The following is a 24,682-nucleotide window of genomic DNA, read 5'->3' on the forward strand; positions in this document are numbered from 1 at the left end:
TGAGTAAAGTTTCTCCTATGTTAAAAAAAAAAATGTAAATGGTGTGAGTTCTACAGGAGAAGATGAGGAAAATGCTTGTCAGCATCAAAGGGGTTAAAAATGTAACTTGAGGAGGAAAGTAAAAAATTTACCAAAAGTAATTTTTTTTTCTAAAAAAAATTGATGAACTTGTTAGTTGTGTCTTTTGTCGCAGTGCACGTGCTTTAAAACACAATGAAAATGAAACTTTTCTGGCTTTGCAAATTTCTTATGTTACTACTTACACCGAAAGCAGGCTTAAGGATAGCTCCGAAAGTCTTCAAACGATAATTCAATTGGTTAAAATCACGCCTAATAAAGCAGAAATCATTAATTTAAATTATCTTCTCTTTTTTTGTGCGAATATATATATAAAAAAAAAAAAAAAGAATAATGCTCCAAAGAGGAGTATAAACTTAAGAAAAATACTCTTTTAAGTAATTTTTTTTTTTAATGTGACAATAAAAATAACTATTAAACATTACATATACTTTTATTTCAATTTGTTATTTCATCCGTAATTGGCACGAATTGAGTGAACATTTGAAGTTGAGCTGGAGCATTTCTCTAAGTTCAATGAACTGACGAAGGAAGGGACTTTTGTTTCTGGTGGAAAAGGTTAAAACATACCTCGTACGTCCTCTGAACCAAAACACAACCACAGTCAAATCAACACAAGACAGGATAAAGTTTACCCCCAATTAGTAGTACCACAAATCAGATCACTCATTCATCAACCAATACTTTTTTTTTTTTTTTTGATTCTTTTCTCAAGAAAAGTACCAAAAATTTTTCGGATTAGCATTATGAGAGTGACATCTATCCAAACATGTCACGAGTATTGAATTTGATAAAATTATTTCACATTTATAAGCCAAATTATAAATTCGATCAACATATTGTTGAGTTCGGTGGATAAATACAAGCAGTTCCAAGTAATCGATTCAATCATTTCGCATGTTGAAAAATGAACAATAATATATGGTTGGTAATCAAACAAACATCAATAATTTCTTAGTTCGAATTATTAGTAATTTGAGAAAGTGACGTTTGCTTGAACGTGTTGCAAATAACTTATCCTCTCTTAAACATGTGAATTCTATAATAAAAATAGTCTCACATTTGATTTGTAGTCCAAATTATAAATTGGATGAACAAATTGTTGAGATAGAATCTTTGGTGAATAGATACAAGCAATTCAAGTAGTGGATTCAATTATTTCGCCCTTTGGAAAGGAACAACAATACATGGTTGGTAATCAAACAAATAATACAAGCACAAATAGTGGTGGGGATAAACTAGGCTATATATAGTCCAATATTTGGTTTGCAAATATCAAATACAAATACGGGCTAATTAAGATTCAGCAGCTTTACTTGCTTCTACATAGTCATCTCCGTAATCTCCACAGTTTGTCCTTCGCAAGTATCTATAATAGATATACTGCAATATGATCTATTATGTATCGTTAAGGTCTAACAACTGTGATGATGCAATGATAACGATGGGGGTGCAAAAATGAGTTAATTAATAATTTATGTGCAGGAAAATTGGGAAATTAAGGATACAAATAAATCCAGCAGCACGCAAACTACAGCATCCAGCAACCAAGGCATATTAGCTTTGATTTTTTCCCATTCGGTGGTTCTTATAAGAATACTGCATAGTAGAGTAACGAAGTTAATTAAACATACATGAGAGAACAAATTAATAAACATGCAGAGAGATCAAGCTTGAGAGAGAGAGAGAGAGAAACCTTGCAACATAAGTAACGTTGGCGACCAGTGCAAAAACGAACATGAGAGGATTCAAGCCCTGAAAAATCATAAATTAGCAAAAGGGTACGTACTCTTAAACTATTGGAACAATTACTGCAAGATATTGAAGATATATAGTTTAAAAGCAAGAAAGTGGTAAGAGCATCACCTCTACATTCCCTCTCTTAATCTGGCCAATATGTGCAATAACATTATTAATTAGAGACAATATATATAATTTAATGGAAAAGAAAAACGAATAATAAAATTAGGCAATTAAACAATCATGTTTAAGTTTGATATATATATGATGCTTACATTTAGCCATATCTGAGGGAGTCGGCCGCCCATGTAAATGGCAGCCATCAACCATCCCAGCCATTGCCCGTAAACATTCTCCATCCCTTGTTCCTGTTACAGGGCCTAGTAGTAAGATCCTCTGAAGAAATTTGATGATTCATATAGTAATTATAATCTCAACTAATTATCACATAATATAATATCATACATGCAAGAGCCTTCTCCCAGTAAGTCCCACGTATGCTTCTGTCAGACCCTTGGTTTGTAGGGGCAGGTTGACTGACGTTGCTAGAAATGTTCCATAACCTGCCTGTAACACATGTATGATATTATTATTATTATTATTTTTAAAAGATTAAACTTTTAAATTAAGTGGTGATTTAAACTCACCGCTCTTGGTATAGGCCTAGGCTGGCTAATCGACTGCGTTGTAGCTGCCTCGTCATCAGATGACGAATCACAGTTGAGTTCCATGGCTGAAGGGCCGCTTTTAGCTGCCCTGAGATAGGTTCGAAAGGGAGGAGTACCACTGCCAGCCATTGATCTGGCTGAGCTGTAGAATTCAAGAAAAAACATATATAGTTTTGTTCATGATCATGATAATTTCAAAACTAACCTTGTAATTTCGTGCTAATTAACACATGACGTAATTAAAGAGGAGAATTCTCTACGTACGTATAGTAGTATTCTCTTCGAGGAGTCGCTTTTGGTGAAGGCCTAGGTATTGCAATGCCAGAATCTACTGGCTTACGTCTCAATGGTTTTTTCTCTTCTTCCGCCTAAAATAATAATGGAGCAATTAAATTAACTCTTATTGTGTCTACTTATTTCATAATATGGATATATATTTTAGAAAATGTATGACATGTTATTTAGAAACAAACTTTTAGAATAAAAATTTGAAATGTTTAGTATTTCTCTTATTTATTTATCATTTTAGTAGATTAAAAGTTGAAGGAAATTAAACAGTACCGTATGGGAAACATCGATCTTTCTGCACTTTAACCATCTACAGATGTAGTCATAGTATACGCTCTGCACTACTAAGACTACAGTACTGGTCGTGTAAAGCTGCAACAAACAAACAACAATAATAATATAATCAAAACATTAGTAAGACAACAAGGCCTGGAAAAGTTTTGAGAAGAGTAAAAACTGAAAATTGACTCGATCGGCAGGGAATTTTTTTTTAAAAAAAAATGACTTGTATGTGGGGTCTACAAAGTATAATTTTGAAGCAAAATAATTGGTAAATATTTTTACAAAATAATAGTAAAAAAAATTGTAAAAAAGATGCCATAGTAGCAGTGATCTGGCAGATCACATCCTAAGATATGTTTGATTAAGTGATCATATTTAAAAACAAAATTACAGTGTCAGAAATTTTTACCAAATAGACCCCAAGATTCCAAAGTCATAATATAATGTTATATTATATGTATGCATCACAAAAGTTAAGATTGCAACTTGGGGGCTGGTCCAAAGGATAGGCTAGGATCGGCGTCCGCGTGCAATATATAACTATTGATTTCATCAAATGAAATAAACGGCTCGTGATAGCACATAGGAAAGCTGGCCTCTTTGAAGAGGCCGAATTATTTCATTTGATCACTATAAACGGTTGATGGGAACAGAATTATTTCAGGTGAATTGGAAAATATCCAATTAGTTATAGTGGAGGGATATTTTTGTCTTTTTATTTTTTGAGAGGATAAAAATATCGCTCTACTACAACTAACTGAATAATTTCCGGTTCAAAAGAAATAGAAAAGATCCTATTCTGTTGATAATGGCCGAACTATTTTAATGGCTAAAAATTAGTTCGACCACTTCCAAACAACTCGAACCACATGAAATTATTGTACAAAATCTCAATCCGACCAAATAACCCTAGCCTAGCCGGCAAAGTCGGGTTGGAATTGAGCTTGGGCCTACTCAAAACCTTAATTACAAGGTTGCCTTCTTTCCAGCCGGACCTACCTACCCAAGTTGCAACCTTAAAGTTATGTCAGTCGTGCCCTTGGAACCACCAATTGCATCGTAATCCAATTATCCAACACAAAAATGCATAACCAAGCCAAATAGTGGTATTACCAGAGCCGTGTAGTACTGGGTAGGCAGCTGCATCAAAAGCAAGAGAAATTCAAATGATTATTCTATTTTCTTTAGGGGGTTAAAAAAAAAAACAAGAAAAAAAAGGAAGAAATTGGTTAAGTATGAGGAACCAAAATAGTACAGAGGCTGATAGCTAGAGTGCATTTTGATAAAATTAAAGATATTGCACAGTTACCAGAGCCAACCAAAACTGGACCACCAAACAAGATAAAAAAAAATTAAAAAAAACAGCATGCTCACCGTTGCTGGTTCCAGAAGACAACCCACCAGATTGAAAACATCACTGCGTCAAGAACATAAGCAAAAACATTATTTTTTTTAAAAAAAAGCTGTATGTATATGCATGGTTCTGAGTGCCCAAGGGGGTAGAGTGGGAGAAGAGAACAAACCCAACAACCCAAGTGAGTAGAAAAGCAAGAGAAACTCCATGGCCAGACTTGGTCTGGAAGTTGGTGACGATTTGAGGGATTTCTGCCACTCCCCAGAAGACAAGACTAGCAAGCCCAAAACCGAAGGAAAATTCATCTTTTAGATTGCAAAGGCAGTCTTTAAAATATTTCTCAACCCAGCCCACGCAGGGCTTTTTCTCTCTTACACAGTAAGAGAGCTGCATTCTCTCTCTCTCTTGTGGTGTTTTAGTGGGGAAGGTAGGCGATACTTTTAAAGCCAATGTATATCCCTGAATTTATGTACTAAAAACAAATTAATTACCGTGAATATATAATATACAACAAAGCCATAAAGTATCTTTCGAGTCTTGTCATTTTTATGGGCTAAAATATAAATTAGTAAAAGTAAGCAAAGCTATATGTGGTAGGCATATTCTGTCTTCCATGCTCCACACCACATATTTTATCTGGTTAGGAGAGTAGCAAAAAATAAAAAAATAAAAATTGATGCTTTATTGCATGTATCTTGTGTCTCTATGCCAGAGGCAATGAAACTAAAATATCGGATGTACGTACGTGTGGTGTGATATGCGCATATTCTTCTTGTTGATGCTTTGAATTGCCATGGCCAATCGAAATTGACGGTGGAGATGGCTCAGAAAAATATGTTAAATAAGGAAGATAGGAACACGATGTCAGAAAATGATGACATTTTCGGGAAAACGTTACCTTAATATTATTGTATTCTAGGAAGGAAAATGTTAAGAGTAATTATAGTTTTTACTGTAATTTTAATTAGGAGTAATTATGATTTACAAATTTTAAATTAAATTGACAATTCAAAATTTTTATTTAATCATTTTACTAATGAAAATTAAATTTAACGGACCTTAATAAACGATGTGACTTGGCAAATGGCAGTACTCTTAATTTGTAATTTTAAGTGCCTTAATTGAAAAATCAAGGGCAGCTGATGGTAAAAAAAATTCGACTTTTTGACTCATTAATATATGTTAAAACATGAGTCTTAGTCAAGTCATCCACTTTACACTCTTTTTATTGCAACTTGTGCACTACCCGACTATGGGATATGCATAATATATATAAACAATTAAATATGTGTAGATGTCTCACACTAATGAGTTCAATTCCAGTTAATTAATATATATGATTTATGCTTAACTTTAGAGATTTACCTTTTGAAACTTCATGATCTCATTTTCAATATTTCTTACTAAGCGGCAACTTTAAATTTCAACTATTTCATGAGCATTAGAAAATGGGAATTCCCGGAATTAGGTATTTTCCCAAACTTTTCCCATAAAACAAACGCAATCAAGGGGTACTGTATTTAATACAAATGTTATGGGCATGTTTTAGGGGTAGGATGCCTTGATCTATCGTGTCATTTGCTCTGCACTGGTGAAGATGGTCCGAGACCCATAAATCAATGGACTTGATCGAGAGCGGGTCGAAGGGGGAGGTTTTACCATGAGTTAAAGTGTTAAACTATTAAAGAGTTGACTATTATGGAATAAAATATGGAAATTAGTCAAATCAGAAACTGTAATCGAGAAAAATAAAAACAAATTAGAAAAGAATATCAAGACAAAAAAATGGAGACTATTTTGAATTGATTTGTAGAATGTCATAATAGAGTAGTAAAGAGATTGGAGTGGAGGAATAGACGAAAACCAAACCACAGGCTTTTATATACATGTGTGAGTTTAGGCTACATTTCTTTTTCCTATTGATTTGATTGGGTTCTACATTATAAGGCTCTATTTATAAAGCTCTACGAGTGATGAATTTCAAATGTAACCAAATCTCATAAGAAGCTGCATGTAATACCCATGCCACCATGGAAGTCTCAAGACGCTCTCGTTAGAGTTTCATCTCTAGCAGAGAGCGTTGTCGGAGAGGGGGAACCCTTGTTTTCCCCATCCCTCCTCCTCTCCCTCATCCTCTTCTTCTCCCGCCCTAGAGCTAGTCTATTTACTTGATGTTCCATACTTTTCGAGTGTTTTCTTCCTCTCCCTCCCTCTCCACCCCTTTTCTGATTTTAGGGTTTTTTGGAGGCTGATCTTCCGCTTTTTTCCATCTGCTGCGCCTGTTGTTGGGTCGGGTTTGGCTCCAGTTCATGTTCTGCTCGATCGACCGCCTGTCGCCTGGTCCATCTCAACTCGTGCTCCACCACCTTGTTACCTGGATCTGCCAGTGCCCATCACACCTTTTGCACTGGATCTGTCTCTCTGGATGTGGTTTGATTTCGGTTCTCTCCGGCTTTTTTTTTTTTATTTCGTTTCTGGTTGTTTTATTTCCTTTCCTTTATGTCTATCTTTTGCCATGTATTTTGGTATGTTGTTTTTATTGCATTGCCTGTTTGTCACACTTTGTGAGTGATGCTCTTGGGGGATTCACTCAAACTCTCCCTCCCTCCCCCCCAGTTTGTTTTGTGTGCGACGCCGATCTTCTCTGCGCCGCTTTACTGCCCACCGTCGGTTGTCGGGTCTTTCCTCGTGTCCCCCTAGAATGAGCTCCAACGCCACCTTCTGCGTCGGCTTCCTTCCGGTTGCCGTTTCCCGCTTAGTGTGATTCTTCGGTTTTTTCCTTGTTCTGTTGGTTTCCATTTGTTGTTTGTCCGATTTTTTCTATTATGTTTGTATTTTTGTTTTAGTCCCTTTATTTCCATGTATGCTTTTATTTCCTGTTTTTGCTTGTAATAAGGCTTTTTCCCCTCTCGATCTGCATGTGTGATGTCCTCTGGGTTATTTGCTATGGTCCAGACCTTTGGGTTGTGGATGTGAACGTTATCCTGGCTTTCAAGTAGAGGAGGAAGAGTTTCGGTTAGGGTTTTGTTTACCTTCAATTCCAAAGAATAAGCACTACCTATGCATTAGTTTGAGTTTGTTTGACATATATCTGTTTTTTAATATGTAGATTAGTAATGGGTTAGTGGATTAGTTTTGGGTCTGGAATGTAATACGTCATCTGTGACGCTTGTAACCTCGTACCTTTAGCTATGGTTACTTATAAGAGCTTTATGTTCATGATAATTTCTATGAATGAGACTGATATGGATTCCCTTTCAAAAAAATCTCATAAATTAAGGTAAATAAATCTCTTAATCTAGGATAAACAAGTCTCTATTTATTACAAATTAATTTATATTATTATAATAATCGTATCCCATTTATGGAATAGGAGTATTTATTCAATTGCATTTCTTATGTGAAAACTTTAATGAGTAGGTTATATACAGCCATGCGTAAGAATAAAGTTTTCAAAAAAAAAAAATGTCATGTGTTCTAAAGTAAATGCCAATTTAATAGATTACTAATTTGGAATATTTTTTTTTCCAATTTAATTTATAAAAAAAGTTATATAATATTGGAAAAAATTTATTTTTACATGATATGAAAGCATTAAAATTGCCATCAATTCTTAGAGATCAAGTTTTGTATTCATCCGTTCCATTTCAAACAATTCGATGGAAACAACCACGTGCCCCTAAATCTCGATTTAATTTGATGTCCCTTCATGTCAAGCTCATTGTGTAATAGTCACCAATATCAATCATTCATTAAAACACCACCCACCATATCTTGAAGAAGGTTACAGATAAATATACAGGTTAATTAAGTCAGCATTACCATCATATATATATATGATGGTAATGCTGACTTAATTAACCTGTATATATATATATACCCCTTGCTTACTTCGTCTCTATGTTTTATCATAACTTTTCTATATATATATATATGATGGTAATGCTGACTTAATTAACCTGTATATATATATATACCCCTTGCTTACTTCGTCTCTATGTTTTATCATAACTTTTCTTACCCCCTTCAACTTTTTTCAATTTTGAATTATAACACATATATGTTAGATATAGGTATAGCTCGTCGCATAATGATCGAACATGTGCTTCTTCTTTTTTTTTTTGCTTCTTTTGATCTCCATCAGAAAGGCAGATTCTAAATCTAATAATAATATATAATGTAAAACATGACTAGATTGGCGTTGTACGTGAACCAAGGCCATTAATCGGGCCAAGTTCAATGGTACTTGTGTTCTTTCTTTGTACTGTTCCATGTGACCCAGTTGAACCTAGACTCCAGAACAACCCAGGTTCATGCTTCTTGGTCCAACCAAGCAAAAATCAACGCCATGCTTCTCAGAGTTTAATTTTTTGAGAAAGGCCATCTAAATTAATTGGTAATAGATCTCAAAAATTGTTGTTAATTAATTATAAGCCCGGCCTGATGAATGAAGTGGGTGATACTTGTGTTGTGTATGTAATAAATTTATTGCTATCCCCACAGTCTGACCAGCCAACGTACGCGTAGCGAGAGGCTTCTGTCTGGTCATAGCTGGCGCTCAAGATAAACGAGAGGAAAAGAGGGAACCTAATCCTTAACTAGGAGGAAAAGGACAAAAAACGGCGACAGTTCGCTGCACCTTGGAGAATAATGATGGGTGACACCTATGTGGAGATCTAGATGTTTTCTGGGGATCGACGTGGCCTATGCGGTTTCATGTTTATCCATCCTCCTTGTACAGTTGTATTATATGTATGCATTAATTTATTATGAATTAACGCAGCAGCCTTCTAGAGTACTTCTGAGATAGATACCTTTGTTTTGCGTGGCTCCAACAGTCTTTCCCTTGTACGTACGGCCACGCGGCAGCTCGTAGCTTTTGTTGTTTGAAGGCGATGTTTATCTATATTGCAACAATGACAAAGAGTCTTGAAGATAAGAGAAAGTTACATATATGTTATATGTAATATATATATATGATGTACGTGACTTGTGAAAGAGAATCATATAAAAGTATTTTTGACGTTGAACAACGTCGTGCATGTGCGGCTAAATCAAGCTGCCGTGCTGAAATTGTGAGACTTTCTGAATAATTGGTATCTTTCTATTTCTGTGAAAATTCGCATGCAGCTTGTAAGAAAAATATTAATATATAAAGAAGAAGAAGATGAAGAAGTCACTTATAACGTCAAGAAAAATTACAATATTGAGCAATTCTCTCTTTTCCTCTTTATGAAATATATATATAATTCGAAAATTAGGATTCACAACAGAGAAATATTATGATCACTTACCTAGCTAAGAGGTACATAATATTATCAAAAAGGTACGTACGTTTTAGGATTTCTACGTACTCTTAAGACTAATTAATAGGATTCCAGCATTAATTCTCCCACTTGAAAGACTTGTTTCAAAATTACCACAAAATGTATATATTTATTGTTTTGGTCACCTTTTATTGAGGGACAAGAAGCCCAAGAGAAGTTGTAGCCCACACAAATTTATCTCTTGCTACTAGTTTTGTCAAAATATGTGTAACAATATATATCCTTATTGGTGTGGATCTTATCCAATACCATCAACTGATCATCTTACCCTATCTCCTAAACAATTAAAGTGATGTTGAACATCAATGTTTTTAGTCCTTGCATGAAATATAGGGCTTTTTAGCCAAATGCAACGCCTCTTACTATCTTTTCACCAAACAGTTTCTTTCTTGTACTCTGCCTTTATAGTTGACAAAACCAGCACTATATCAATGACTTTGAATAGAGTCTCGCATTGAGAAGATGTTACAAATGTGAGCACATCAGCTTAATTAATTAAGGTTTAGGTTGAGTGGGTTCTTAATATATTGTTGTCTTTGTCTCACTAAAAGAATTTCTCAAAAAAAAAATAAAAATCCCAACAAAGCCAGACACCTTTGATATCTATCTTCTTCATAGTTCCATGAACATATATAAGCGAGTCAATCACGCAATTTAATTGAAAGGAGTACTACTCAGGAGAAATGTTTTTAGTGATGACGACCAAGTTGATATATACTACTTGTTATTGTCGCAGTGAATATATATGAAGTTTGATCAATGACCAGGTATTATTGCTCATTAGGAAAAAGTAGAAAAGGAAATTGGGTGTTGGGTTCCTTTTCTCATTTTCTGATAGCAGGTTAAATGTTTTGGGTTGGCCAATGGGCCGAAGATTTCCAGGCCTAGAAAAGGCAACCCATACATCCTCCTTTTTATCTTTGTCTAATTTAGCTGGATTGGGGTGACAACTGACAAGGGTAAATGGAGGCCACGCGTTCTGAAATCTGAATCGAAAGTGCTCCCCACTCAAATCCCATTCTAAATGACCTTTAGTTTAAACCACGTTGAATGGATTGTAAGAAACTATTATGACAAAAATCAAAATCCATTATCATTCCAATGGAATACTCTCGACTGCTCTAAACTTCACCTCGACCATTTTCTGGATTGACCTAGTTTGGACTACTCGATAGATAGCTTGGGCCTATGTTGGGATCAAGATGCACGCCCTGTTATTAGGCTGCTCTGAGCCCATCTGCTCGGGTCAAGTGAGCCTCGCAATCTTCCTCCTTTAAGCTGGACCGCCTAATAATAGAAGATTCCAATCCGTCCTATATTGTAGGTTTGAACATCAACATGACTTATTGATCCCTCCCAAGCTTATGCCCCATGGATATTGTTAGGGATAAAATATGACCACCCATTTATAGTTATTGACCATTTTGCCATTCCCCATTCATATGGTGACACGTGTCACCATTGGCTTATAAAAGAAGAAAGGTCTCCCTTTCTCCTGGACTCTCTCTCACATCTCCGTCTCTTGAGGAGACTATTATTTCTCCATAACCTCTCTCACTCCTTTTCATATATTTCACTTTACACACACAAATTATTTGATATTAGAGGCATATTATCATCATATATTTTTATCTATACACAAGATGCTAATTTAGGTATCAGAGAGTCTTCAGCCCCAACTGAAGATCCTCTAACCGTATTCTTATTTTGCAGGAACACCATAGATGTGCAAAAAATCCACGGAGAGTGCAACCATAAAGAAATATCGTTGGCAAACAGTAATATGGACAAAAAATTGCATCAACAGATATGTACCGATTAATTAAAGTATATTGAAGATCACAGTCAGCATTTCGGGTCTTCCCCTCTATGTAGCCTTTCTCAATACGAAAGGCAACATTTCCAGGACAGTACAATTGCCAAGAAATGAAAGCAAGGAAAATTACGCACCATATATGCATCTTTTTCATCCAGTAAATTATTTTTTAAACTTCAGCACGATTCAAATTTCTTCTTCTCTTTAGCCAATCATATTTCAAGGAAGAATTTTTACTTTTCATGTACAGGTAGCTAGTGATGGTCGGTACTTAATTTATACTAGTGTTCTCTATGTCATTCTCTTGGAAATTAAACCATTTTATGATCTTTATTTTAATATGAAAACTATGCGAAATTTCAGTTTAATGTTGATCGTTATCTTAATTCAGACTAATAAAAGTCATGAATTGGTGAGGTAGTGACAAAAATTTTTTAATTAAGAGACTAAAAAAATGCATATTGTAATTTAAGGCTAAACCCATTATATAATATTGGGGAGAGAAACACCAAGAGATCAGTCAAACAAGTGTAAGTTAATATACATATTAGGACACCACTTTTAGCCCAAAAGCTTAACTATGCGGAAAAAGAAAGAAAGATAAATGATATATATATTAATAGACTTCTATACGACTATGATGACGTGTCAATGAAAATCAACCCTTAATTTTTCTTTTTACAAGTCTTTGCCGATTCAAAAACTGATTTCCATTATCACACCATTTCAATTATATGAAAGTTATATAACAATCTACTAATAATTTCACATTTCCTGTAGACAAGACCTTGAGCATGTTTATAAGGAGTATGCAACTTTCTCTTATTGAACCGGTTTTATGAGATGAGTTAAGCCCATGAATTTTTTCATGGTATCAAAGCCTACCATAGAACGAATAGAGCCAACACTACTTATCCCGTGACAAGGACCAGAAAAAATACCGGCCTGCACATAAGGGAGGGTGTTGAAAAAAAATCTCACATTGCCCGTGGACAAGACCTTTAATATGTTTATAAGGAGTGGATAACTATTTCTTATTGAACCGATTTTATGAGATGATCAGTTAGGCCTACAAATTTCTTCCCTAATACCATTACTAAAATGGTTCTTCACCCTTAACAAGGAAATGGAGAGGTAAAGCACCAATATCCGTTGGGCCAGAAGTTTATAGGCAATTTGGATGCTGTATCAACCTTTACTGGTAACTTCCCCGCCTTAATTATTTCTTTAATTTATTCTTTTGGGTAGATACATGCCTTAACTTGAAGGCGTTGGATCAACAGTAGTCACAGATACCATGCTTCAAATCATGTTGTCGAAGCAACTTCCACTCGTGCTTTTCACACCCTCTAAAGAGCGTCGTACGTACGCCATGAATGATGCTAAAAGACACTAATGCTCAATCAATTCTCGGGACCCTTTAGGAAATTGCCATGCACCTTCCTTTCCCACCAGAAAGTTTTCGTACGTAAGCATTCTTGATGATCGATCAACCCTGCAATTTCTTTGCAAGTTCCTGCCTCAGGCTTTATCCCCATAACAATCCTTTTTTAAAGTTGCAATTCTCTTCTATATAAACCGGTTGCTTCTTCTCTGTTTCTTGAAGGAGTTGATGATCAATATTTATTAGGTCAAGTCCAATGGCGACGTCCGATGTGGTTCCCAAGCCTTCAAAATGGTTCTCCAACAAGAGCCTTAGGGTAAGCCTCCATCGCCGGGGATCAAAGTCTGGCTCCAGTACTACTTCAATGGGCTCTCCTGGATCCCCAAGATCTCCTGTGCCGCCACGTGCGCTAACACCCAAGTGCAGCACTAGGGAAGACGAGCTGAAGGAAGTTTTCCGTTATTTTGATGATGATAAGGACGGGAAAATCTCGGCGCTGGAGCTCAGAGCATACTTCGGGTCCATCGGAGAGTACATGTCACACGAAGAGGCTCAGGCGGTGATCGATGATCTTGACTCCGACGGCGACAAACTGTTGGACTTCCAAGACTTTTTTAGGCTGATGAAGAGGGGCGGCGACGATGAGGACCTGAAGAAGGCGTTTGAGATGTTTGAGTGGGAGAAAGGGTCAGGTTGCATCACCCCCAGAGGGTTGCAGAGGATGCTGCAACGCCTCGGAGACACTAAATCATTCGATGAGTGCAAGGCCATGATTCAAGTATACGACATCGATGGCAACGGAGTGCTTGATTTTAACGAGTTTCACCAAATGATGGCTTAATTAATTTGTTCAACGTCTTAATTTGTAAATGATCAAATCTTCAACATGTATAAATATGCACCAGCACTACTGCTCCATCGTGGATTTTTAAAAAAGAGTAATAAAAAATAAATTATGCATGCATATAAATAAATGATTCCATGGTTTCTGATGGATCGAGTTTAAGCGCATCTACGAATATTACAAGGAATATTATTTTATATATCACAGTTTACAAACAAATTACATATATAATATCATCATCTTGCATGTAAAAGTGATTTTGGTGTTGTCATGATATTTATATACCTTTATATTTTCTATATATATCTCTACCTTGTAATATATATATTATTATATATCATGACAACACCAAAATCACTTTTACAAAAAATCACAGTTTACAAACAAATTACATATATAATATCATCATCTTGCATGTAAAAGTGATTTTGGTGTTGTCATGATATTTATATACCTTTATATTTTCTATATATATCTCTACCTTGTAATATATATATTATTATATATCATGACAACACCAAAATCACTTTTACAAAAAATCACAGTTTACAAACAAATTACATATATAATATCATCATCTTGCATGTAAAAGTGATTTTGGTGTTGTCATGATATTTATATACCTTTATATTTTCTATATATATCTCTACCTTGTAATATATATATTATTATATATCATGACAACACCAAAATCACTTTTACAAAAAATCACAGTTTACAAACAAATTACATATATAATATCATCATCTTGCATGTAAAAGTGATTTTGGTGTTGTCATGATATTTATATACCTTTATATTTTCTATATATATCTCTACCTTGTAATATATATATTATTATATATCATGACAACACCAAAATCACTTTTACAAAATGATGAGATATTTATACATGCATAATAAATAAATGATTCCCTGGTTTCTGATGGAGTTTAAGCATCTACGAATATTACAAGGAATATTATTTTATATATCACAGTTTACAAAAAAATTATATATATATATTGACATGACCTTATTATATATACTTATAGTATAGAAGTCTATACCTCTAAATTTGAATTACCTCAAATAATATTCTTTCTTTCTTTCTTTTTGCTCTCAATACTCTTTTACATATTTTTCTTTTCTTTTAACAAAGCACAAACGCATAGAATTAACTAAAATGTATTAGTGGCTTATGGCAGCTTGTAAACTGATGTAACACTAACGTACGGCTCTGATCAAATGGCCTTACTTACTGTTCAAACAATCATGACAGATATTTAATTATTAAGGATTATGAATATTGTCTCCAAGAGGTAACTCAATCGACTGGAACCACGCCTAATGAAGCGGAGGTTACTAGTTCGAATCCCTCTCCTCCCTCTTGTGCGGACATGTCCAAAAAAAAAAAAATAAAATAAAAAAGGATTATGAATATTATTTGTAATATCAATATAAAAATTAAAATTCTTTAATATTTTCTAATAATCTTAAGATTATGAATTGTACATATACAAAGGCATATTTTGGAATTCTTATTATCAATAATTAGTCATATTTTAACACTAAAGTTATTCAGACAAAATTTAATTTTTTTCCCCGACGGATTCCAGATCTTTTTTAATCAATATATGCTTGATTTGCATATACCATTGAAAGTTTATGAAGCAATTGAAGGTATATATATACCGTTGGATCTTCTCTGTGCCACGTGCATTCATCGTCAGTTAAAGCACACGGGATTGTCGAATTTCCCGACCTCACTGGATCTCGGACACCCATCATTCCAAGTTGTGGGGGCAGAGAAAAAGAAAATGAGTAGACAACAAAAGCAAAAGAGAGAGCACAGATCAAACCCGGTCTCCGTTGGTCACAGAAAATTCAGTGGGCAAGGGTGAAAAATTGGCAGAACAAAGATGAAAAATTTGGGAATGCGATTTGCTGAAGTGGTTGCAAGTGTTGGGGATGCGGCAGTTGGTGCATCATCCACTTCTCCAGAACTATCAATCAAGGTTCGAGGCAGCTTTCAGTGGGGTGGAACCCTCTCTGCCTTGTGAGTCTCATCTTGCTTATAAGCGATTTCTGTTTAAGTAAATTTAATGGGTTTTCTTGTTTAGAAAGATTTTATTATATAGCAGTGGTTTAGAAAATCTGGGGAAACCTTCAATATAACCTAGCTAAGTAATGGAATTTCCAAAGTTGACATGGTTCTTTTTCTTTGTTTCTTCTTCCCTACTTTTCTTTTTTGTTATAATATATTTGTGTCCCTCTAATTTGGTGTTGGTGTCAACTTGGCAACAAATTTTAACTTCGAGGAACAAGAAATTTATTTTAGCCTTTTTTGTTGTTGTTGTCATTCTTTGAAACCAGGACGAGTGTTGTTTTTTTTCCAATGCAATCATCATCACCATCATCGTTTTGTTTGTTATGATTATTTTTAGCCACGGAGGTATGTTGTAGCACTTATACAATGACATGGGCCATCTCCATACTCTGGTGCATTTTCTTGCATTAGGTAGCTCCTTATATACATCTTTTCACTTGGTTGCTAATATTCTCATCATGGGGTATATGAAATGAACTTAATAGTTATTAGGTAAAGAGTCCATTAATGCATTGAGGCTTGTAAGATATACTTTGTTGAGTTTGGTCGTGGGGATCTAAGTTTTATTATTATTGCGACTTCTATTGTTTTTGGGAGCTCCCTAGAATTACTAATAAAGTTTAATTTCATCTAGTAAGGAGTCGATGTGTAACTTAGCACTGATGAGTATCTTTATAATCCACCCACTCACTGTGGGTAATTTATCTTTTTAATGTGAGACTAATTTTTTAAGGTGTCACATTACACTTAAGTTGGTCTATGACATTCAAAAATTTGTGTTCTTGTTGTTGTTATTGCATTTCTCTCATTATAAGTCTTGTATTGTATTTTTCTTCGACAGGATTTTGTTGTTCTTGAACCGAATAGGCCAGAGATCATCTTTTCAAACTACCCTTCTAGTATTATATCTCTTTACAAGTTTCCCAACTGCGTTGTTCAAAATTCTAAGGTGCCCAGCAATTTTCTATTATTGTATTTATGTTAGATCTATGTTCTGCTACTACTACTTATTAATCTAATTATGCAGAGGACAATTTGGTTGTTGGATTGCCTTTCTTGCTGTCGTAGCAAACCTCTTCTGGCCTGAAACCTTTCCAGGTTTGAATTGGTTATTGACCATAACAAATGATTTTTTTTTTTTTTTTTTTTTCATTATGACATGGTGTAATTGCATTACAGTTTATGAAGTTCTGCTCTGATTATGTATTATCTATCTTTTCAGCTTCTCGTTTTCTCCTATTTGTGGTTGCTCCTGATTGGTTGGCTGATGAACTACGGGGTAGCATCTGCAGTGGTATTCTTTGCCTCCTAATTGGAGTTTTACTTGTAATAACAAAGGTGAGAGGACTTGGTAATGGCCTATGTGACTGCCACTGCTTTTGTTATTGTCTTGGCATAGCTTTGCTGTTCTACTTTACAATACGGTATCTGTGCTTGGAAACCTGGTAGTCAAATTGTTCAATTGGGAGGGGTGTTACTTCCAAACTTGTAGATCTTTTTATGAGCTTTCTAGGGGCTCTACAATTATAAATGAATTTTCTTGATTAGTGCATACAAACTTCAATTACTGGTGTGTTTTCTTTTCTTTTTCCCCTGTTCTGGTGTTACTTATGAAAATAATGAGTTTCGAAAATGATGAATTCAAGTCTGCTTTTTATCTCAAAAAATTTGTGCTAGTGTTCGCAAGGATGCCAAGAAGGATAACTTTTCTCAGCAATGGGAGGTCGCCACTGTTGGGGGTTAGCCAATAATATCATGGATCCTTGGGGATTCTATGTAGGCAAACCTGGCCCCGCACTTGGAGGGTCTCCTTTGTTTTCTTTTTCTTGGTAGAACTTTAATGTAGATGCACCAAATCGTGTACAACAAAACAAGACATAAAGAAATCAAACAGCGAGGAACATGTCAAAGACTCTGTCTTAGCCTTATGTTCTACCCTCCAAAGACTAAAATGTGTTCATGCGCAATTGCCTGGCCATTACTGCACTATTGGAGATCCTTATTGAAGATATCTGGGGCCTAAATCCCCCAATGAATTTGCCCTGATATTTTCTGCTTAGCTGGCATATATTTGGCTTATAAAATCTCTCTCTAGGCCAATTGAATGGACAAGTAGTTCTGGGGAGTCAGATTTGCTTGATCACCAAGTGGTTCTACCACATGCTTGCTTGATGTGGAGCCCTGCTATTGACATCTCTTGATTCCATTGATTGGTGGTGTATTATCCTTCTGCAGTCTGCAGATATATGGCTGCTGAGGCTAGAGTCTGCGCCATCAAGGCTTTGCATAATGGCCTCAAGTCTAAGTTGGTAGTAGTTGATATTGATGGTCGTGGCAATAGGAGAAGTAAATACACCGCACATATTTTTTAGAACTGGGCTTCATTTCATGGTTAAGATTGAAAGTTAATGATTTTTTTAAAAAAAAAGATGTGCCAACATTCATTTCATATACACCATTAGATATACAAACTTTTAATCATGAATACTATTAATTTCTTATAGTGATGGGTTGTAATGATATTAATAAGTTTGTGTGTTTTGTTGGATATGCTTGTTCCCACCCGTGAAATACAAACTTTTCCAGCTCAGGAAAAAAAAAAAAAGACATGCAAACTTTTCCCTTTGGACGTTTTCAAATTGAAGGAAGACCAAACACGTTTTCACGCAACCTCTAGTGATGACCTGCGGAATCTAGATAGAAACTTCAAACACCATGACAAATTTGATTACCTCATCGTTCGGTATTGCAGTTAATTAAGAATTAGTTCATGAGGCGTGTCTAACATTGTTTCTAGTATTTGTTTGTATCTAAATACAACGTATTATTCGTTCTCATCTCTAAACTAATGACTTTTTGTGTTTGTAAGGACCAATTAGTTCAAATGTCTTTTTGAAAAAGACCTCCATGTCCTTTTCTTGCAATTAACAATTAGTTCCTGATGCGTGTGTATCTATTTTATTTTATTTTTTTATTTTTATAGTATTTATATTGAAATTAAAATTATATCTACATGGTTGGAAATTTCCTTCAAATGTGTCACCTTCAATTAATCATTGGTCAATCTTTGTTAAAAAGATTATGAGATAAAAATGTGATTTTTAGTATTATTCATATAAATAAATATCAGTAATGCTACTTTAATAAATATAAAATAAATAAATGTAAAAAATAGCATTTTTTTAATAAATAATTTTATTTGTGTACAAGGACGTTCAATATGAATATCATTGTTAACTGACCGATCTGCCAGATTCGAGCGTTTACTTTGACCAGCATCAAAGCTATGATTGCGATATTGCTTTTGATTCTCATGATGCTCCATGGATTTGAAGCTAATATTCAAAGTATTAGCTTGTGTTTTGGGGAATGAAAATGCCTACCAGGCAACAGTTTCCACGCTGTCCCAATTAAGAAGATATCATGAAGAAAAATTCAACGTGCCCTGCTTCTTAGAACTTTCCCCATAAACAAAATCCAACTACAAAATGCCCAACCAAGTCGATTGATCATTCAACTTCCTTCAGATCTTGATCTTTCCACTTCAACCCAAAATGGGTTTCCTCTGTGTCACATGGGTTTTCATGATCTTGTTATTCTCAAGCTGTTCTTGGACTATGGCGCAGCAACCTTACGTGGGAAAGACCACAACAGATTGTGGAAATTACATGGATAATTCAACTTCTTCTCTTGGCTACTTCTATAATGGTCTGAACCAAAGTTGCCAAGCCTACCTCACCTTCAGATCTCAACCCCCCTACAACACTGTTCCTGCCATCTCTGCTTTCTTGGCCTCCGACGCGTACCAGCTCTCTCAAATTAATTCAGTTAACGACACTGCAACATTTGAAACCAACAGGTTGGTGCTTGTTCCAGTCAACTGCTCCCGTTCAGGTGAGTACTATCAAACAAACACAACTTACGTTGTCCAGACTGATGACACTTATTTTAAGATTGCTAATGACACCTTTCAAGCCCTTTCAACCTGTCAAGCTCTCCAGAAACAAAATATATACCCCGCTACCAGTTTAGCTGCTGGTGTTGGAATCACTGTTCCTCTTAGATGTGCTTGTCCTACAAAGAACCAAACTGATTTGGATGTCAATTATTTATTGAGTTACATTGTCAGTGAAGGTGAATCTGTTTCAAGCATTAGTGACAGATTTGGTGCAAGTACTGAGAAGACTTTGGAGGCTAATCAGCTTTCTCAAGAAACTATTATTAATTTCTTCACCACGCTTCTAGTTCCACTTCAAGTCCCGCCATCAAGTTCTCAAACCATAGCTCCACCCCCGCCACCACCAGCATCGCCGCCGCCACCTCCTCCTACTTCTTCCTCTGATAAAAGCTCAAGCAAAACATGGGTTTATGTCCTTGTTGGGGTTCTTGGAGGAATTGCTCTTGTATTGGCCTCTGGAGCCATTTTATTCTACGCATTCTTCCGTAGAAGTAAGAAGAAATCTGATTCCAGTACCGTCTCTGATCACTTTGAGCCACGTGAGAAACCACCAGACAAAAAGGTTGAGGAAGAAGCGAAGGACTTCTTACAGAGCATATCTAGCATTTGTCTGTCCCTTAAAGTGTATAGTTTTAGGGAACTCCAACATGCAACAGATGGTTTCAACCCCAGTAGTTTGATTAAAGGATCTGTTTATCGTGGCACAATCAATGGGGATTTGGCGGCCATTAAGAAAATGAATGGCGATGTGTCGAAAGAGATCAATTTGTTGAACACGATCAACCATTCTAATATCATATGCCTCTCTGGCGTCTGCTTCAATGATGGTCATTGGTATCTTGTTTACGAATATGCTGCCAATGGACCCTTGAGTGATTGGATCTTTAACAGCAATAGCGATGGAAGACTTTTGAGCTGGACACAGAGAGTACAGATTCTATTGGATGTGGCCGCCGGGCTCAACTATCTCCATGGCTTCACTGCTCCTCCTCACGTCCACAAGGATATAAAGAGCAGCAACATTCTTCTGGAAAGTGATTTCAGGGCCAAGATTGCAAATTTTGGTCTGGCAAGATCAGCAGAAGGGCAGGAAGGTGAATTTGCCTTGACGAAGCACATCATTGGAACTAGAGGTTACATGGCTCCTGAGTATTTGGAAAATGGTTTTGTCTCCACAAAGCTTGATGTCTACGCATTTGGAGTCCTCATGCTGGAGACAGTGACTGGGAAAGAGGTTGCTTTGTATGAAGAGGAAAATATGCAGTTATCAGATGCCCTAAATGCTGTGCTTGGTGAGGATGATGGACAGGAGAGTTTGAGGCATTTCATAGATCCTTCCCTGCAACGGAATTATCCTTTGGAACTTGCTCTTTTTATGGTCAGGCTGATTGATAGTTGCTTGACCAAAAATCCAACTGGTCGACCTGATATGGATGAGATTACGCAGTCTCTCTCGAGAATCTTGAACACTTCACTGACCTGGGAATCTTCAAAGAATATATCTATGTAACAAAGTTTCTTTTTTTTTTTTTTTTGACATGATATGTAACAAAGTTTCAGTGGAAACTCTATGTCATAATAAATGAAACAGGATCATTTAAATAGTTAATGTATGTTTTACCGATTATTCTTCCCCTATTTCACGTTATTGCATTAGTTTCTTCTTAAAGATGGCATTTTTCAATCTTCAGTGTAGCCTAGGTTGATTGGTGGATACTTTTCATGAATTATAGTGAAAACTAGTCTACCATTCTAGAGAGAAGCCATTAAGGAATTTAGAGAAATTAGCAATATGGTGCCTGCCGATTGGATTTATTCAAAGCAGAAACCAGCCCGTTTGTCACCTTTAATGAAAATATAGAAGGGGCAAGCAACCAAGATAGAACAGCTGAAATGAACTAAACTCGCCTTGTAGGAACTGAACTTTGGGCAAATCATTCACGATGTGTAGAGCAAGTAAACCAAGGTCAAGAATGGTAGAAGTCCTATATATGTGAAGATCATGTGTGTTTTACCAGAATTATATTTAAGATATGCTACATCAATTGCTGAAAATACATATGTATGACAATTTGTGTATCAATAGGATATCATTTCTATGTCAGAAAATATATTTATGGATCTTAATATGGACTTAGAAAGCCTGGCTCTAATTGATTAATGCACATATCACTCCTGTCCCATTCAGGGCAGGATAGGACTAGGACAGCCTGGATCAAACTCATTGAAGATTACATAAACTAGTGGGAATTGAAGATTCATCTATTTTCTTAATTCTAATGGTCTTTTCAATTACTGAAAGTTGGTCAAGAGTGCTTTACTTGAGAAGGAAGTATATGTGCGCAAAAATGTATTTAACATAGATGTAAGGCCTAATAATGCATAATTCAATAATGGAGAGAGAGAGAGAGATAGAGTCCCTGATATCATAAACACAAATTCAACATGCACTGCTTCTTAGAACTTTCTTCACAAATGGACAACTACAGCCGCACCAAAGTTGAAATTATACCCCACTGATCAACCTACTGTTTGCCATAGCCTCCTTCAAATCTTTCCACTTCAACCCAAAATGACTTTCCTCTCTGTCACTTCCATTTTCATAATCTTGTTATTCTCAAGCTGGTCCTTGATTCTGGCTCAGCAACCATATGTGGGAAAGGCCACAACAGGTTGTGGCAACACAGATAATTCAACTTCTTCTCTTGGCTACTTCTGTAATGGGCACCATATTGCTCATTTCTGCCATCTCATCTCTCTTGGCCACTGACCCATCCCAGCTCTCGCAAATTAATTCAGTTTCCGAGACTGCAACATTTCAAACCAACAAGTTGGTGCTTGTTCCAATCAACTGCTCCTGTTCAGGGGAGTTTTATCAAGCAAACACAACTTATGTTGTCCAGCATGGAGATACTTTTTGATTGCTAATAACAACTTCCATGGCCTTTCAACCTGTCAAGCTCTCAAGAATCAAAACAATATTCTCACTAGGAATTTATACTCTGGTACAAGAATCAATATTCCTCTTAGATGTGCATGTCCTACAAAGAACCAAACTGATGTTGATGTCAAGTATTTATTGAGTCACTTGGTCATTACCGGTGATTATGTTGCAAGCATTAGTGATAGGTTTAATGTAAATACTGAGAGGACTTTGAAGGCTAATGGGCTTTCTGAACAAAACTCCGTTATTTATCCCTTTACCACGCTTCTAGTTCCACTGCAAGACCCGCCATCAAGTTCTCAAACCATAGCACCACCACCATCTCCAACTTCTTCCTCTGAGAAAAGCTCAAGTAAAACCTGGGTTTATGTCCTTGTTGGGGCACTTGGAGGAATTGCTTTTTTATCAGTCTTTGGAGCTATAATATTCCTTGCATTCTTCTGTAGAAGTAAGAAGAAATCTAGTTCTATTATTGTCTCAGATCATGTGGAGGCACGTGAGAAACCACTACACAAGAAGGTTGAGGAAGAAGCTGAGGACTTCTTAGAGAGCATATCTAGTATTGCTCAGTCCGTTAAAGCGTATAATTTTAATGAGCTCCAACATGCAACAGATGATTTCAGCCCCAGTTGTTGGATTAAAGGATCTGTTTATCGTGGCAAGATCAATGGGAATTTGGCGGCCATTAAGAAGATGGAAGGAGATGTGCCGAAAGAGATAAATTTATTGAACACAATCAACCATTCTAATATTATATGTCTCTCTGGCGTCTGTTTCAATGATGGTCATTGGTATCTTGTTTATGAATATGCTGCCAATGGACCCTTGAATGATTGGATCTATAACAGCAATGGTGATGGAAAGCTTTTGAGCTGGACACAGAGAATACAGATTCTATTGGATGTGGCCACTGGGCTTAACTATCTCCACGGCTTCACTGCTCCTCCCCATGTCCACACGGATATAAAGAGCGGCAACATTCTTTTGGAAAGCGATTTCAGGGCTAAGATTGAAAATTTTGGTCTGGGAAGGTTAGCAGAAGGGCAGGAAGGTCAATTTGCCTTGACAAAGCACATCATTGGAACTAGAGGTTAGATGGCCCCTGAGTATTTGGAAAATGGTTTTGTCTCCACAAAGCTTGATGTCTACGCATTTGGGGTTCTCCTGCTAGAGACAATGACTGGGAAAGAGGTTGCTGCTTTGTATGAAGAGGAAAATATGCAATTATTAGATGTCTTAAAAGCTATGCTTCTTGAGGAGGATGGACAAGAGAGTTTGGGGCACTTCATGGATCCTTCCCTCCAAGGGAATTATCCTTCAGAACTTGCTGTTTTCTTGGTCAGACTGATTGATAGTTGCGTAAAGAAAGATCCAGCTGGTCGACCTGCCATGGATGAGATTGTGCAGTCTCTCGTAAGAACCTTTAACACTTCACTGACCTGGGAATTGTCAAAGAACATATCACAGTAACAAAGTTCCAGTGGAAGCTCTATTTCATTTTAGAACAGGACCATTTAACCACTTAATGTATGTTTTCTTTGATATAATGTATGTATGATTATTCTTGCCCTATGTCATGTGAGGATTTCTTTGATATATGAATTGTGCTTATATCACAATGTTTTGCTTTAGTTTCGAGACTTTAACATTTTTGAATCTTATACAGTACACATTTCTCATCTTAGTGTAGGGTGTAGCCTGTGTAGTTTGTATGGTACTTCTCATGAATTACAGTCTCTCAAAGAACAATGAGCTACTGCCTACCATCTACCAATAGTTCTGGAGAAGCCATTGAGGAATTTAAGAGAAATGAGCAATATGGTGCCCGTCCATAAGATAGGTTCAAGTCAGAAAATATAAAAGGGGCACTAATTAAAATAAGAGAAATGAGCAATACTTCAATACAAGCA

General features: G+C 36.0%; 4 protein-coding genes and 1 pseudogene across 5 annotated transcripts; 4 read left to right on the forward strand and 1 right to left on the reverse strand.

Annotated features, from left to right (window-relative positions):
* Nucleotides 1–1,202: 1,202 nt before the first annotated feature.
* LOC132187423 (PQ-loop repeat family protein / transmembrane family protein) lies at nucleotides 1,203–4,855 on the reverse strand. Of its 2 annotated transcripts, none has more exons than XM_059601727.2 (12): nucleotides 4,580–4,855; nucleotides 4,431–4,473; nucleotides 4,170–4,196; nucleotides 3,048–3,146; nucleotides 2,751–2,854; nucleotides 2,466–2,628; nucleotides 2,284–2,385; nucleotides 2,094–2,186; nucleotides 1,945–1,965; nucleotides 1,775–1,833; nucleotides 1,587–1,677; nucleotides 1,203–1,473 (listed from the first exon to the last, which is right to left on the reverse strand). In XM_059601727.2, exons 1-12 carry the CDS (start codon nucleotides 4,801–4,803, stop codon nucleotides 1,375–1,377), a joined length of 1,125 nt encoding a protein of 374 aa, XP_059457710.1. In that variant the 5' UTR covers nucleotides 4,804–4,855; the 3' UTR covers nucleotides 1,203–1,374. The 2 variants fall into 2 exon arrangements, with proteins under 2 accessions (XP_059457710.1, XP_059457711.1); XM_059601728.2 differs by having other exon boundaries at nucleotides 4,588–4,801.
* Nucleotides 4,856–13,104: 8,249 nt separating this feature from the next.
* Nucleotides 13,105–13,933, forward strand: CML41 (calmodulin-like 41). Its single transcript, XM_059602182.2, has one exon. It carries the CDS (start codon nucleotides 13,194–13,196, stop codon nucleotides 13,776–13,778), a length of 585 nt encoding a protein of 194 aa, XP_059458165.2. The 5' UTR covers nucleotides 13,105–13,193; the 3' UTR covers nucleotides 13,779–13,933.
* Nucleotides 13,934–15,578: 1,645 nt separating this feature from the next.
* Nucleotides 15,579–17,437, forward strand: LOC132188277 (cold-regulated 413 plasma membrane protein 2). Its single transcript, XM_059602698.2, has 4 exons — nucleotides 15,579–15,819; nucleotides 16,712–16,819; nucleotides 16,898–16,968; nucleotides 17,093–17,437. Exons 1-4 carry the CDS (start codon nucleotides 15,683–15,685, stop codon nucleotides 17,317–17,319), a joined length of 543 nt encoding a protein of 180 aa, XP_059458681.2. The 5' UTR covers nucleotides 15,579–15,682; the 3' UTR covers nucleotides 17,320–17,437.
* Nucleotides 17,438–19,156: 1,719 nt separating this feature from the next.
* On the forward strand, nucleotides 19,157–21,416 carry LOC132187476 (lysM domain receptor-like kinase 4). Its single transcript, XM_059601793.2, has one exon. The coding sequence runs from the start codon at nucleotides 19,425–19,427 to the stop codon at nucleotides 21,336–21,338; it is 1,914 nt and encodes a 637-aa protein (XP_059457776.1). The 5' UTR covers nucleotides 19,157–19,424; the 3' UTR covers nucleotides 21,339–21,416.
* A 795-nt stretch (nucleotides 21,417–22,211) lies between these two features.
* Nucleotides 22,212–24,242, forward strand: LOC132186476 (lysM domain receptor-like kinase 4 pseudogene; annotated as a pseudogene).
* Nucleotides 24,243–24,682: the final 440 nt, after the last annotated feature.

This window comes from Corylus avellana, chromosome 6 (assembly GCF_965113065.1).
Source record: "Corylus avellana chromosome 6, dhCorAvel1.hap1.2, whole genome shotgun sequence".
Lineage (NCBI taxonomy): Eukaryota > Viridiplantae > Streptophyta > Magnoliopsida > Fagales > Betulaceae > Corylus > Corylus avellana.

What these genes read in the sequence shown, in the direction of transcription:
- CML41 (XM_059602182.2), top strand. Translation starts at nt 13,194, where the DNA reads ATGGCGACGTCCGATGTGGTTCCCAAGCCTTCAAAATGGTTCTCCAAC.
- LOC132187423 (XM_059601727.2), bottom strand. Translation starts at nt 4,803, where the DNA reads ATGCAGCTCTCTTACTGTGTAAGAGAGAAAAAGCCCTGCGTGGGCTGG. An exon ending in CGAAGAGAATACTACTATAC is followed by an intron (nt 2,629 to 2,750) that starts GTACGTAGAGAA and finishes TGAATTCTACAG; the next exon opens with CTCAGCCAGATCAATGGCTG. An exon ending in CTGGGAGAAGGCTCTTGCAT is followed by an intron (nt 2,187 to 2,283) that starts GTATGATATTAT and finishes GCCCTGTAACAG; the next exon opens with GAACAAGGGATGGAGAATGT.
- LOC132187476 (XM_059601793.2), top strand. Translation starts at nt 19,425, where the DNA reads ATGGGTTTCCTCTGTGTCACATGGGTTTTCATGATCTTGTTATTCTCA.
- LOC132188277 (XM_059602698.2), top strand. Translation starts at nt 15,683, where the DNA reads ATGAAAAATTTGGGAATGCGATTTGCTGAAGTGGTTGCAAGTGTTGGG. An exon ending in GGTGGAACCCTCTCTGCCTT is followed by an intron (nt 15,820 to 16,711) that starts GTGAGTCTCATC and finishes TTTCTTCGACAG; the next exon opens with GATTTTGTTGTTCTTGAACC. An exon ending in GCGTTGTTCAAAATTCTAAG is followed by an intron (nt 16,820 to 16,897) that starts GTGCCCAGCAAT and finishes CTAATTATGCAG; the next exon opens with AGGACAATTTGGTTGTTGGA.